The 13,274-nt window shown below is 41.6% G+C and overlaps 1 protein-coding gene across 1 annotated transcript in view; it reads right to left on the reverse strand.

The window, feature by feature from the left end:
- Positions 1-13,274, reverse strand: part of FNDC1 (fibronectin type III domain containing 1) — a 74,904-nt gene that overhangs the window by 16,369 nt on the left and 45,261 nt on the right. Inside the window, exons 15-17 of the mRNA XM_012451383.2 lie at positions 7,605-7,673; positions 5,123-5,266; positions 2,520-2,750 (exon numbers count right to left, since the gene is read on the reverse strand). Of these exons, the coding sequence (XP_012306806.2) occupies positions 2,520-2,750; positions 5,123-5,266; positions 7,605-7,673 (444 nt within the window). The remainder of the gene's footprint in view (positions 1-2,519; positions 2,751-5,122; positions 5,267-7,604; positions 7,674-13,274) is intronic.

A 13,274-nucleotide genomic window follows, 5' to 3' on the forward strand; every position in this document is an offset into this window, starting at 1 on the left:
ATAGATGGGTTCAAGAGGAATCTAGAAGGTAACATTGACCAGATTTAATGACGAGTTGAATATGGAACTGAGATAAGAGGAGACTTGAAGATGCTTCCAAGGCTTCAGGCTTGAGCCAGTGTGTAGAAAGTGGGACAGTTCTCTGAGATGGGAAAGAGGGCCAGATTTGGGAATGGGAAAGATTGTGAGTCTGGCTTTCTGTACACCAAGTCCGAGATGCTCTGGAGACATCCCAGTGATGACATCAAGTGATTTTGCCATTTGCATCTGATTTTACTTTTTGGGGCTCAGAGGAGAGGATGCCCTGGCCTTGAGATATAAATCAATGACTCATTTCTGAGATGAATTAAAACCACATGCATGGATGAGACTGAGGGGAGAGAAGACCGAGCCAGAGGAAAAGAGGCCCTAGGACCAAGCCTTGAGAAATTCCACCACTGAATGTTGTACAAGCCTGCAGGGAGATGAAGAGATTGAGAGATCACACAAGTCAAAAAGAAAGAAAAGATCAATAGCATTGAATGCACCTACGAGGGACACACTGTTTGGGCACCATCTCGTTACACGTTGACTTGATTGCCTGTGAAAGAAGGAATGGCAAGTGAAAATGAGCAGAGCACGCAACATCCATGTAGCCTGCAGGATTCAAACACCCTGCAGGGGGGCCTGATAATGTGATGCTTTGTTTAAGTTTAGGATGTATCCACTTCATTGCTCCTCAGGTGAAAGAGCAGGTGCTTGGTTGACCAATGGATGACGAGCTGCCGCTGTTCTCTCTGAGCCTTGTGGAGTCTTTCTCCCACACCACAGAGCCGTCATGTGCTGCACTGTTCCACAGTAATCAGCTTGACAGACCTTGGCACGGCTCTGTATTTGGAGTGCCCTAAAAATACCTCATCCATATTATTTATGCTGGTGTCGTGAGTACTCTTGATTAGGGCTCTGAGTTTTCATTTTGGATGAGGTGCAGGGTGGTGGATGTGAGGACACAGGCTCTAGGGAGCTCTGAGCGGCTTGGACTGATGACCTTAGAGGGCATGGGTGTTTCAGAAGCCTGCCCTCTACAGGACAATACAGAAATCACGTCTGAATTAAGTCAGAGACATTCGTTGGGGGTTCCCTGAAAGCTCCTTCTTCACTGCAAGAACCCTTAAGGCATGTTTAACGGGGCCAATGCTCTCATCCTCCAGCCACTGCTTCTTAGAAGCCCCTTGAATCAGGGCGCAGTGATATATTTATGTTAAGTAATATCTGTTATGTAAGAGGTCAAAAGCTAAAGTGCTTAAAGTAAGGTTTTAAATTATTTTTCCTGTATGCTTTCTTGCTTGCTTTTAAAAATTACCATTCACAGAGGTGTGTTCAATTAATAAAAAGATTTTCTGGCTGTTAGATTACAAGCTTTCCTCCTTCCATTGATGGTTTCCATTCTATTCGGAACACCCTGGACTTCACGCTGGTCCATGTCGTACCTTTCTGGGACTGACTTTTAGTTCCACTAAAAATTCGAACTCCTCAATCCCACCACCTCCCTGCACCCCGGGCCCTTCAGTCTCACCTGGCAGAACACCCAGAAACCTTCTTTTCTGTGTCCCTTATTCTGGCTTTTGCGCCCCTGTACAAATTCCACAAGGGAAGATGCTCTTTGGATATTCTTGGACACATTTTTCCATCGTAAGATACAATATTGGGAACACCACGGCAAGCACTAGAAATTTTGAGTTATACAAACTGCACTAGCACAATAATGGCAGAGAATGTCGAGCTCTGACCTCTGATGCAACTGCTACCTCCCAGTCAGAGGCATTCACAGCCACATACATATTTCTTCCTCGTACACAGCTCAGAGGCCCAGAAAAAAATTTGCAACTATTCAAAGAAAATATCAATTCTCTTTCTATAAGAACTTACATTTCAAGATGTATCTTCATATATATCCTTGGCAGAGTGAACTTAAACATCTCAGAGGCCAAGGAGCCTCAAGATCCTTGGGCATCTTTTCATCACCTCCAATTCTCACATAAGGAACTGAGAAGCACCCAGATTGGTCTGGAAGCGCCCAGTGGACATGAAAGAAGAGAAAGAGGCAGAGGCACAAGCCCAAGGCTGACTCCAACAAGGGACAGCTGTGAGACACAGTGGGAGCTTCATGATCCTACAAGGGGTTAGCTGGACTCCCTGGCCATTTGCAAGATTACAGGATATTAGAGATGTAGTCATATTTTGCATATGGGGAAACCAAGGCCCAGAAAGATGAAGTACTGAGCTCAAGATCATGCAGATCAATCTGGGACAAGGATTTAGGACCTCTGACTTTCATCCAGTACTCCTTACCCTACCACATGAGGCCTCCATTGTTGTCTCTATTTCATCCTGTTGAAGGAAGACATCTGCATTCATCCAACCAATCTATCTAAACCATCCATCCATGCCTGCATCCATCCACTCATCCATCACTCTTTATTCTCCACATTTCCCACCTACACAGATCATAGGAACTCTGATATCTGCCTAGGACACACCTGTGACCACATCTCCTGGGGCGGCTTTGTCCCAGTCCACAATGACAAATGAATGGCAGCCTTCCACAGCCACCACGGTGATGTTGCGGGGAGCATGCTGCGGAGGCAGGCCACTCTTCCTCAGGTCATTGGGGATGATTTCATCCAGGCTGTCCACTTGGAAGTGATCCAGTGCATCAGTCAGAGAGCACGGGGCCGATGGGTCTTTATTTAGGTATGTCACATAAGGAGCTGGAAAAGAACAGAGATGTCCAGTTGGATTGCTGGAGGCTTCTTCTGGAGGCAGAAACATAGCATCTGCTCCACAGAGTCAGACCCACCATTCAGTCTCTCCCTGCTGGACAGAGGCTCCAACAGCCTTGCTGCCAAGCTCATAAACACATTCCCTGCTCTCCTTAATGGATCCATGTGCTTGTGTCTTTCAATCTGGTAATTCCAGAAGATCCTATTGCCGCCATCAACATCAATGACTATGCCCGAAAAGTGGTTTTGAGAGATCATGAAACTATAATTCAATATAATGTAAGCCTGCAGCTCTCTGCCATTCCTGTGCCCCAGCATTTGGAAAAGTGTGAGTCAGGCATTCTTTCAGCAAAGTTCATTCCCTTGACTATCTTGGGACTAGGAAAAAATGTATATTGATCAAGATATACAGCCTTTACCCTCAGCCCTGGGTGGCCTTCCCTAGAGCTTCATAAACCCCCACAGCAATTTGGAGCGTCTGTGCATAAGCCCAGGCCTGAATTGCCGTCTAAAACATCACTGCTCAGTATCACAACAGCTACTCACATTTACAGATGGCTGAAGATTTTTCTACACATGTTATTTCAGTGGATACAAGGTCCTAGGAGTAAGGCGGGATATGAACCAGTGGCCTCATGTTACCATCTTGCCTACCAATGCTGACAGTGCCCACTATGTAATGGTCAGACAAGAGGCTGTAACCCCCAGCCCTTTTTTTTTTTTTTGAGATGGAGTCTCGCTCTGTATCATCAGGCTGGAGTACAATGGTGTGATCTTGACTCACTGCAACCTCCGCCTCCCGGGCTCAAGCAATTCTCCTACCTTAGCCTCCCGAGTAGCTGAGACTACAGGTACACAACACCAAGCCCAGTTAATATTTGTATTTTTAGTAGAGACGGGGTTTCACCATGTTGGCTAGGATGGTCTCGATCTCCTGACCTGGTGATCCGCCCACCTCGGCCTCCCAAAGTCCTGGGATTACAGGCGAGAGAAACTGTGCCTGGCCCAGCTCTTTCTATTATATCCCACTAAATTAGAAATCTCAGGGACTCGGGATTGGGGCTTTATACATGCAAATCTCTCAAGAGATCTCAAGTAACCATGTCTGGCAGCTTCTGAAGATTCCACTGTATCTTTTGGTGCTAGGTTGTTGTTCTCAGTGGCCATTTGGATTAAATGCAATTTTTGGCTTCTCTATTTGACTTTTGGGCAAATAATGAAATTAAGGCAGAAGTCAAGAAGTTCTTTGAAACTAATGAGAACAAAGATACAGAATCCCTGGAACATAGTAAGGTAGTGTTTTCCAAAAATTAGTCTGAAGTTAGGCCTTTAATGTCCATGGGTCTTATCAGGAAGTTTTGGGGAGTAGGCTCCTATGCTTTAGAGAGTTGTAGACTTATGAAAAGAGCCAGACAATAGTAAGCCTTTGGTGTTTAGAGGAGTTCTGTGGAACAGCTAATAATAGCACTAAAAGCATTTCAATTCCCGTCATGGAACTGCCGGGAGAGAAGTCAGCACATGTGATAAAGGCAGCCAGGCAGCTGCGTGTTAGTGTTGGCCTCAGGAACGCCACCTCAAATTAATATTCTTGTTCTTCAAGTATGTGTGGTTAGACAGTCACTACATCTTGGCTGGCAAGAGTCGTTCTCTGCTCATGACAGAACAGTTGTTTTGGAAACAGCCAAGTGTGATATTAGTTTAAGCTGTTGCTTGTCTCCACTTAGTAATATATTAATCCAGCTGTCTCGTTAATGAAGTTCATTAAGGGCACGGGAAAAGAAGACTCGCAAGGCTTAATGCAGGTTAGTTACACAGAATTTCCCGCTGAAACTGTTTTAATTACTGAGAAAGAAGAGTGAAATGAATTTCTAGATCACAAATCCTTGAAGCTAATGAAAGTGATAGGAAATAACTAAAGAAAAAAGTTTCCTCTCTGTGATACTGTAAGTGCTAGTGGCTCGATTCAGTATATGGCTAACCTTTTAGGAAGAATTTAACAAACAGTACACACACAAGGCCCAGTGGTAAGTCCTGTCGCACAAAAAATGGCTACAATAAAAACATCGATGTTCCCTGATCCTGATGGTTTTTAAGAGTGTCTTACTCTTAGTCTACACAGGGCAGCCTCTCTCAGCTTTCCTCTGTTGGACACCAAATCCTCCCCTCTTCTGATTTTGTCAGAAAGCAAAATAATACACATCTACATAAGACTGACTCACTAAATTATGCCCAGTGGAAACTTCAGTCTGGGAAGACCTCTCAAAATGCACTGCCTTGGCCAGGCCAAGATGAGTTATGCTCTTCTTCAAAGAGCAAAAGTTAAAAACCCGTGTTTCTCTGAATAAAGACGTAACATTTACCAACAAATCGTTTCCTTCCAGCCAAATCAAATTCTTCTTCAGGAAAGGAACTGATGGCACCTTCTTCTGGGATGACCCTCGGGGTGGTAGCAGTGGTCGAGGGCTCGGTGGTGGTTGGCGGCCTCGAGGTCTCAAATTCATAATCTGAAATGAAATGAAGGCTCTGTATTGGGCACTGCCAGAAAAGGGGTATTGTCTACAGTCAAATGATATCTTCTTTTTTTTTTTTCTTTTTTGAGACGGAGTCTCCCTTTGTCACCAGGCTAGAGCGTAGTGGCATGGTCTCGGCTCACTGCAACCTCCAACTCCAGGGTTTGAGCAATTCTCCTGCCTCAGCCTCCCAAGTAGCTGGGACTACAGGCGCATGCCATCATGCCCAAGTAATTTTTGTATTTTTAGTAGAGACGGTATTTCACCATATGAGGCCAGGATGGTCTCAATCTCTTGACCTCGTGATTCGCCCGCCTCGGCCTCCCAAAGCTATACCTTCTTAACATTCAACTGTAGGCTAAAACCCAGACAGACAGACAGACACACACACACGTACACACACAAACACACACGAAAATAAATGCTATGACCAAACGTTATTTATTTCTACTAGAATACGATTTCTTCCCATTTCTGTCCTTGCAGAAAAGCAGCTGTAGACAGAAGAGAGGAGGGGCAAAAAGAAACACATATGACAAGAAAAATGGGGTTTTAGACTCAGAGCTGGAGAGAACCTTAGAATTCATCCTTAGCTGATGGCACTGGCCCAAGGCCATGCTCTACCTGCATAATGTTCCCTTTTAGAGGATAAAAGATCACATCAAAAAATAAACTTGAATTTTTTTCTTAAAAAATGTTTTTCAGGCCAGGCACAGTAGCTCACACCTGTAATCCCAGTACTTTGGGAGGTGGAGGCAGGCAGATCACCTGAGGTCAGGAGTTCAAGACCAGCATGGCTAACATGGTGAAACCTCATCTCTACTAAAAATACAAAACTTAGCCAAGCATGGTGGTATGCACCTGTAGTCACAGCTACTAGAGAGAGAGGCTGAGGCATGAGAATTGCTTGAACCCAGGAGGAAGAGGTTGCAGTAAGCCAAGATCATGCCTCTGTACTCCAGCCTGGGTGACAGAGCAAGACTCCATCTCGAAAAAAAAAAAAAAAAACTTGTTTTCTTCTGTGTATGAACTTTTTCTGGGAATGGGGGGGTGGGTTTAATCCTGCCAAGACAACTAATCCTTTAATACTTAAAAAAGAAAATAAAACTCTGCCCCTTTTTCAAACTGTTCAAAGATAAGATGCTTCATAGTTTCAAAGGTGCTAAAAAAAAATCTTTTGCTTTCTAACATCTGCTGTTTTTCTTTTAAGTCAGTTTTGTTTGAAAACCTTGGGATTAAACCACTACATCGAGCTTTATTATGAATAAATAACATCAAAGGTGACGTTGTTTGCACAGTTGTGATTTAAGACAATTGGAGCTATGGATAATCGCAGAAAAGGTAGAGCTCAAAAGTAGAATCCTGAGCCCTGGTGTCAAAGGCCCTCACTGGGTGTGGACAAGATTCCTTTAAGAACTTCTTCAACTGCAGAGGCAACTTCCAAATCACACAAACCAATCACAGGTCCTAAGTGTAACAATACTAACAATACCATTAGTTACCAGCTACTGAGTGACTCTCCCAGATGTATTCTTAACCTTAAAAAAAATTTTTTTAATGGGTTGTTGTTTCCTCACCCAGGTGGAGTGCAGTGATGTCAACATAGCTCGAACTCCTGGGCTCCAAAGGATCCTCCTGTCTCAACCTCTCAAATAGCTGGAACTACAGGTGGGTGCTACCACATTAGGCTAATTTTTTAACATTTTGTACAGACAGGGTCTTACTATGTTGCCCAGGCTGGTTTTGAACTCCTGGGCTCAGGTGATCCTCCCTTCTTGACCTTGCAAAATGTTAAGATTACGGGCTTGAGCCACTGGCCTATGTTCCTAATCTTAGAAACTTATCCTTGAAAAGATTTTGTGGTAAGAAATCAACAGGTCTAAGCATCACATTTTTTATGTAATTAGAAAAGAAGAGAAAAGAAAGGGGTAAGAAAGAGAAGAGCCAAGTAAGGAAGTGGCATTTGATTAAACCAAGTAAGTTTTATAAATAAAGGCTGAAAGGGAGCCCAGATGGACAACTCCAGAATTCCTTGGGCCCCAAGAGTGTTGGGAGGGAAGGAACGGGGAGCTCAGGGACCAGGAAGCACAGGGACCAGGTGGAAAGCTGCATCTGCATGGTAAGCATAATGTTTTTCGTAGATCAAATATGCATTTCGGGCAGATGTGGAAGCACGGGGTACAATCACCCTTCTCTAAGCCAGTCCTCGGCATTGCCACCAGCCCAAAGTTCTAAAGGAAACTTCATCAAGATCACCCACTCAATAGTTACAATCAGATCTTTTGATCAGGAAAGGAAGTGTGCAAACAATTTTTCAAAAGCCAGTTTGTACCTTCGTCATATATAACATAGGCCTCTTCCGTGGGTACTGCGGTGTCGGTCTCCAAACCTGAGAACTCATCTAGTGAGGACAGAGAGAAGGACTGGTCATCCAGGGCTCTTTCTCGGTGGTTCTCTCAGAAGCAGGCCCCAGAGCGTAACAATCATTCACCTCGAGTAGGTCACAAAAACAAGTCCCCATGGCCCGAGTCTCCACAACTTTTTCAGGAGGAAAATCATCAAAGCACTAATATGGAAACCAGGCTGTCTCTCCTTTGGGCCCAGAAAAGGGCGATACAAATGCCCTTCCCATCAGGAGCAAACACCCTGCTCCACATCCCCAGACTCCTCAGCACCACTGAGCTCTCTCTCACCTCCCTCCCACCAGCTCGGCCCACCTGCCTGCAGGGCTCTGATGCTGAGGGAAGGCCCCCGTCCCCTCATGCCACAGCAGGTGCTCTCAGGAAGCAATCACGAGAGAGAAAAGAAAGTGGGCAATTGGTGCTCAGGATGGTGACAAAAGCCCCTCGTGTGAACTCCCTCTTCATCAGTCTTCATTCCTCCACCCTATCCATCTTGCCTCTGGAATATTCTAGAAACAGGGCTACCTCTTCTATGTGCCAACTTGGCAAATCCTACCAACACGAATTTCCTGTGCTTCTCTGCTTCCTACTGACCTCCCACCCTCTCTCATGGACTTAGGAGATAAATCAGATTTCCTAATTTGCATCGGAAGTTTGGAAAAATATGTCAGTGATTGCAAATTTCTCTTTACAGACAGATTTGTCTGTACTAACCAATAGATCTATTTTGACTACAGAATTATACTTGAAATGTAATATAAAATTTCAGATGTGATTTTTGGAAAAGCCAGGAAACTCTAGTTAGAACGATTAAAATTCCTGTAATAACTAAACTGATATTATGAGCATGAGTAACATGTGGTTAGATGAGTGATTTAAGCATAAAAGGCATCTTTGCCTCCATTATCAGGGTAGTTTAAGCAGAAGTCTTTTGGAAAAGGTGTCATGGAATCAATTATACTATTTCTCTATTTGGAGGATATAGATGTAGCTGAAAAAAGGAGAACATCTCACTATAGCTGATAAAATCTTGAGGCAAAAGGTTTTATAGCTCAAAAAAAAAATTTTGAAGGAATTCCTTTCCTCCCTTTGACATGAAGCCCACAGCAATTATATAGAACTTTCTAAACTTAATGCACCCTTAAAAGGGAGCGAGGTGGGGAAAACAGGAAGAAGTGACTAGTGGATGGCTTCCCAGATGTCTTCTGTGCATCAGCCACTTTCATGTATATCTTGTTTGAGTTAATTTCACAACAAACCCTTGAGATACACTGAGCTTATAAATAACCGCTTCTCAGCTGATCTGGTTTGGCTGTGTCCCCACCCAAATTTCATTTTGAATTGTAATCCCCAAAATCCCCACATGTCCAGGGAAGGATCTTGTGGAAAGTGATTGGATTATGGGGGAAGTTTCCCCCATGCCGTTCTCATGATAGTGAGTGAATTCTCACAAGATCTGATGGTTTTATAAATGGGAGTTCTTCCTACACACTTGGCTCTCTCTCTCTCACCTGCCACCATGTAAGATGTGCCTGCTTCCCCATCTGCCATGATTGTAAGTTTCCTGAGGCCTCCCCAGCCATTTAGAACAGTGAGTCAATTAAACCTCTTTCCTTTATAAGTTACCCAGTCTCAGGTAGTATCTTTATAGCAGTATGAAAATAGACTAATACATCTGCCAAGGACACCAAGACTCTGGGAAGATTTACAGCATGCCTGAGACATGCAGATGGTAAAAGACAGCAAAAACAGAATGTGAACTTCAAGCTCTCTGGCTCCAAAGACTATGTATTTTATACTTCATAAAACTGCCTCCACTTCTTAAAAGTTGAGCTAACCAATAAAATTATTTGTAAACATGAAGATGTTCTATTAGAATCACCATTCCACAGTGTAATGAAGGGGAAATTGAAAGAGAAGGTATATAAACTCCTATGTCATTATTCTACCAGTCTTTTTTAGCCTAGTTTGAATGACATGAATGTTACATTGTAAAAACAAACTCCACCCACGAAAGACAATGGCAACCTCGAGTGGTCTGTCCAGCCTTCCTGGAATCACAGTCCTATTCAGAAGTCCCCAGCTCCTATTCAGAGGCCCAAGAGATGGTCCTTGAGGTAAGGACTCTGGTGTGTGCTAATGCAGCCAATGAATGTTAAGCAGAGAGAAGTTGTAAATTATCCATCCGTTTCAGGGTGGAGTGGCCATTTCATGAAAAACTATTAAATATAAACTTTCCTTCAATCATTCCAATGTCAATATGCCTGAGATCCAAGACAAATTACTTCTGAGCTTGTTCAAATCAGTTTGCAGGTTCACACCCTCTAAAGTTTGGGATTATCTTGCCATTATTTCCTGGCCTATCATTTTCTTTCCCTTGTCAATTTAACCTCTACGAATATCATCTTGCTCTTCCTCATTATCAGTTTAGTGCCATTTCTTTTCATTATTGTTTTTAGCCAGGTCAAAAATGAATGCATTGAGAGGTTTTTGCATCCCAGGGTGAATAAGAAAAGGGAAAAGTGTATCATTTCCTTCATGGACTCTGCTGTTATGGGTAATTCCTTGAGGTGCTGAAATACTCCAGTGCATGCAGCAGGCCACAGAAATGATGCTTTTACCTGCAAATGAGTTCATTTCCTGAGATGAGTGACAGTTAAGTCCTCTGGCATTAAGTAAACAACCTACTGAGTGATTCCGGCGTTCTTTTTCTTAAGACCAAAAAAAACTCAGGCATAATTTTTCTAAAATAGAACCATCTTGACTCCAAGTAAAAATAACTTCCAGATATAATGAAATATATTCACAATTTTTTTTAAAAAAGTTGACCACCTGACTTGGCCCACCTGAATGCCATTTTAAACCATTCAGAACTATGTAAAACTGGATATCTTGCAAGTCAACCCAGCACCAATGTGAAAAGCTCTTCACATAAACAGTGCCAGCCATCAACCCTAGAAGTGCAGTTTATTCTCTTCGGTAGTTTATCCATGTAGTCACAAAATAAAATAAAATAAAATAAGTGAAAAAATGTCACCAAACAAGTAAGGTCTTTGCTCCAGAGATATTAAAAAATATTTTTTAAAATTATTCTCAGTAGAAGTTTAGAGACAGAAGGTAAATGACAGCCATTTGAAACTCAAGGATATTTGCACATTGTACAGTTGGTCCAGCTCAAGCGAATTTTTCAATTTCTCAGTATTTTCTATCTGGATACCCAGCTGTGATGGGGAAGATCTGTTTTCCACAATGACTGATGTTTTTCTGTGACCTGTAACAAGGTCATGCTACAAATTCTTGAAGATGTTCATCTGGCTCATCACATTCCATATATACCCTCTATCATCAGATTTGCTGTAGAAACAGAACCTGAAAAAAAGAAAAAAAAGAGCACTGGCATTTAGGACATGGGGAATGCCTACACCTTAAGGTCTTGCTTAGATATCCGAAGTTGCATACTTAGGTACCACAAGGAATTAGAGATGGGGCAGAAGACACGTCTCAACTGCAAAGAGTTTATTATCCAATGGAGAAGTCAGATCAAGAAGAGCAAAACTAAACAAACAAAGGTTCAAGGCAGCATTATTCATAACAACCAAAAAGTGGAAATAACCCGGATGACCAGTGACTGATGAATGGAAAAAATGCTGTATATTCATAAAATGGAAGAAAAAGAATTAAGTACTGATATATTCTATAATGTGAATCAATCTTGAAAACAATTACGCTAAGTGAAAGAAGTCAGACACAAAAAGCCACATATGACATGATTCCATTTATTCAAAATGTCCCAAATGGGTAAATCCATAGAGAGAGGAAGTACATTAGTGGTTTCCAGGGTTTGGGAGGAGGGAGGAATGAGGGCTTACTGCTAATGAGTGTGGAATTTCTCCTGGGGTGATGAAAATACTATGGAATCTAATAGCGGTGATCATTGCACAGCTCTAATTATATTAAAATCCACCGACTGGTGGATTTTAAAGATGAACTTTATGGTATATGAATTTTATTTCAATAGAGCTAGTATTAGTACATTTTTTAAATTTAATTTTTTTTTAATTTTTAATTTTAAGTTTTGGAGTACATGTGTAGGAGGTGCAGGCTTGTTACAAAGGTAGTCGTGTGCCATAGTGATTTGCTGCACAGATCAACCTGTCACCTAGGTACTAAGCCCAGCATGCATTAGCTATTTTTCCCAATGCTCTCCCTCCCCCGACACCACCCTCTAACAGGCCCCACTATATGTTGTTCCCCTCCCTGTGTCCATGTGTTCTCATTGTTCAGCTCCCACTTATAAGTGAGACCATGTGGTGTTTGGTTTTCTGTTCCTGTGTTATTTTGGTGAGGATAATGGCTTCCAGCTCCATCCATGTTCCTGCAAAGGACACAATCTTGTTCCTTTTTATGGCTGCGTAATATTCCATTGTGTATATGGACCACAATTTCTTTATCCAGTCTATCACTACGGGCATTTGGATTGATTCCGTGTCTTTGCTATTGTGATTAGAGCTGCAATGAACATGTATGTGCATATATCTTTGTAATAGTAAAAATTTAATTTCTTATCACAAAAAATGACCATTTTTATGGTGTGTGTTCTTACTACAAAGAAAGAGAAAAGAATAATACTAACAATAAAGGAGTGGGAGTGGGAGGAAACTTTGGGAGGTGATGGGTGTGTCTGTGGTCTTAGTGGGATGATGATTTCGTGAGTGTATTCTTACCCCAAACTCATCCACACATATGGGTTAAATATGCAAAACTTTTTCTATGCCAAACATGCATCAAGAAAGTGGTTTAAAAAGATTAAAAGATAAAATTAACTATGATCACAGTTAACAAAGAAGAAAATGTTTAATGAATTTGTTAGTAGAATGGTGGAATTCAGAAAGGAAGAAAGGCCATATGGAAGTCTTTTTAAAATAACAAATTATAGTTCATTAAAATACAATATAAGGATGCTATGTTGCTGTTCCCAAATTTAACTTTTCCCCAAGACTTTGTGTTGATTTGTACTTATTTTCAAAATGTTATCCAGAGGAAAATTATTCTTTAGCTTGGACTAGAGAATCAGGAGACTGGGCAGGAGTGAACATATATATGTCATGATTTGCAAAGAAAATAAGAGGCAAAAATGCCAAGAAAAATATTGACTTTCATGTCAAATAAAAGTCAAAAAATACAAAGTAAATAAAAAGAACATGTTAGAAGCCCCAAATAAAAGCAGACAAAATAAAATGTGAAATAAAGCAACTGTAATTAAAACCAAATCCAAAATAGTCACTTTTTTGTTTACAGCCAATTGTTAAGTAATTACATTTTAATTACATTTCAGCCTTTAAAACTAAACACATTAATGCATGCAGAAATCAGATGTCAGGAAATTAACATAATATTTTAATACTAGAAATTCAAAGATAAATTCAAATCTGTACTCACTGGGTCAACGGACAGAGGAGGAATTTTCTTCCCATTGTTCCTCTCCCTCTGTATGTTTTTCCATGTTCTTTTGGTGTGAAATTTTTAGATGTGTCAAGTTTTCCTGTTTATTTGGAACTTTTCCACAGAAAGACTAAATTCCAACAGAATTCCCATCTTGG

Source organism: Aotus nancymaae, unplaced genomic scaffold (assembly GCF_030222135.1).
Source record: "Aotus nancymaae isolate 86718 unplaced genomic scaffold, 86718_ANA_hifiasm-v0.15.2.pri h1tg000040l, whole genome shotgun sequence".
In the NCBI taxonomy this organism is placed as follows: Eukaryota; Metazoa; Chordata; class Mammalia; order Primates; family Aotidae; genus Aotus; species Aotus nancymaae.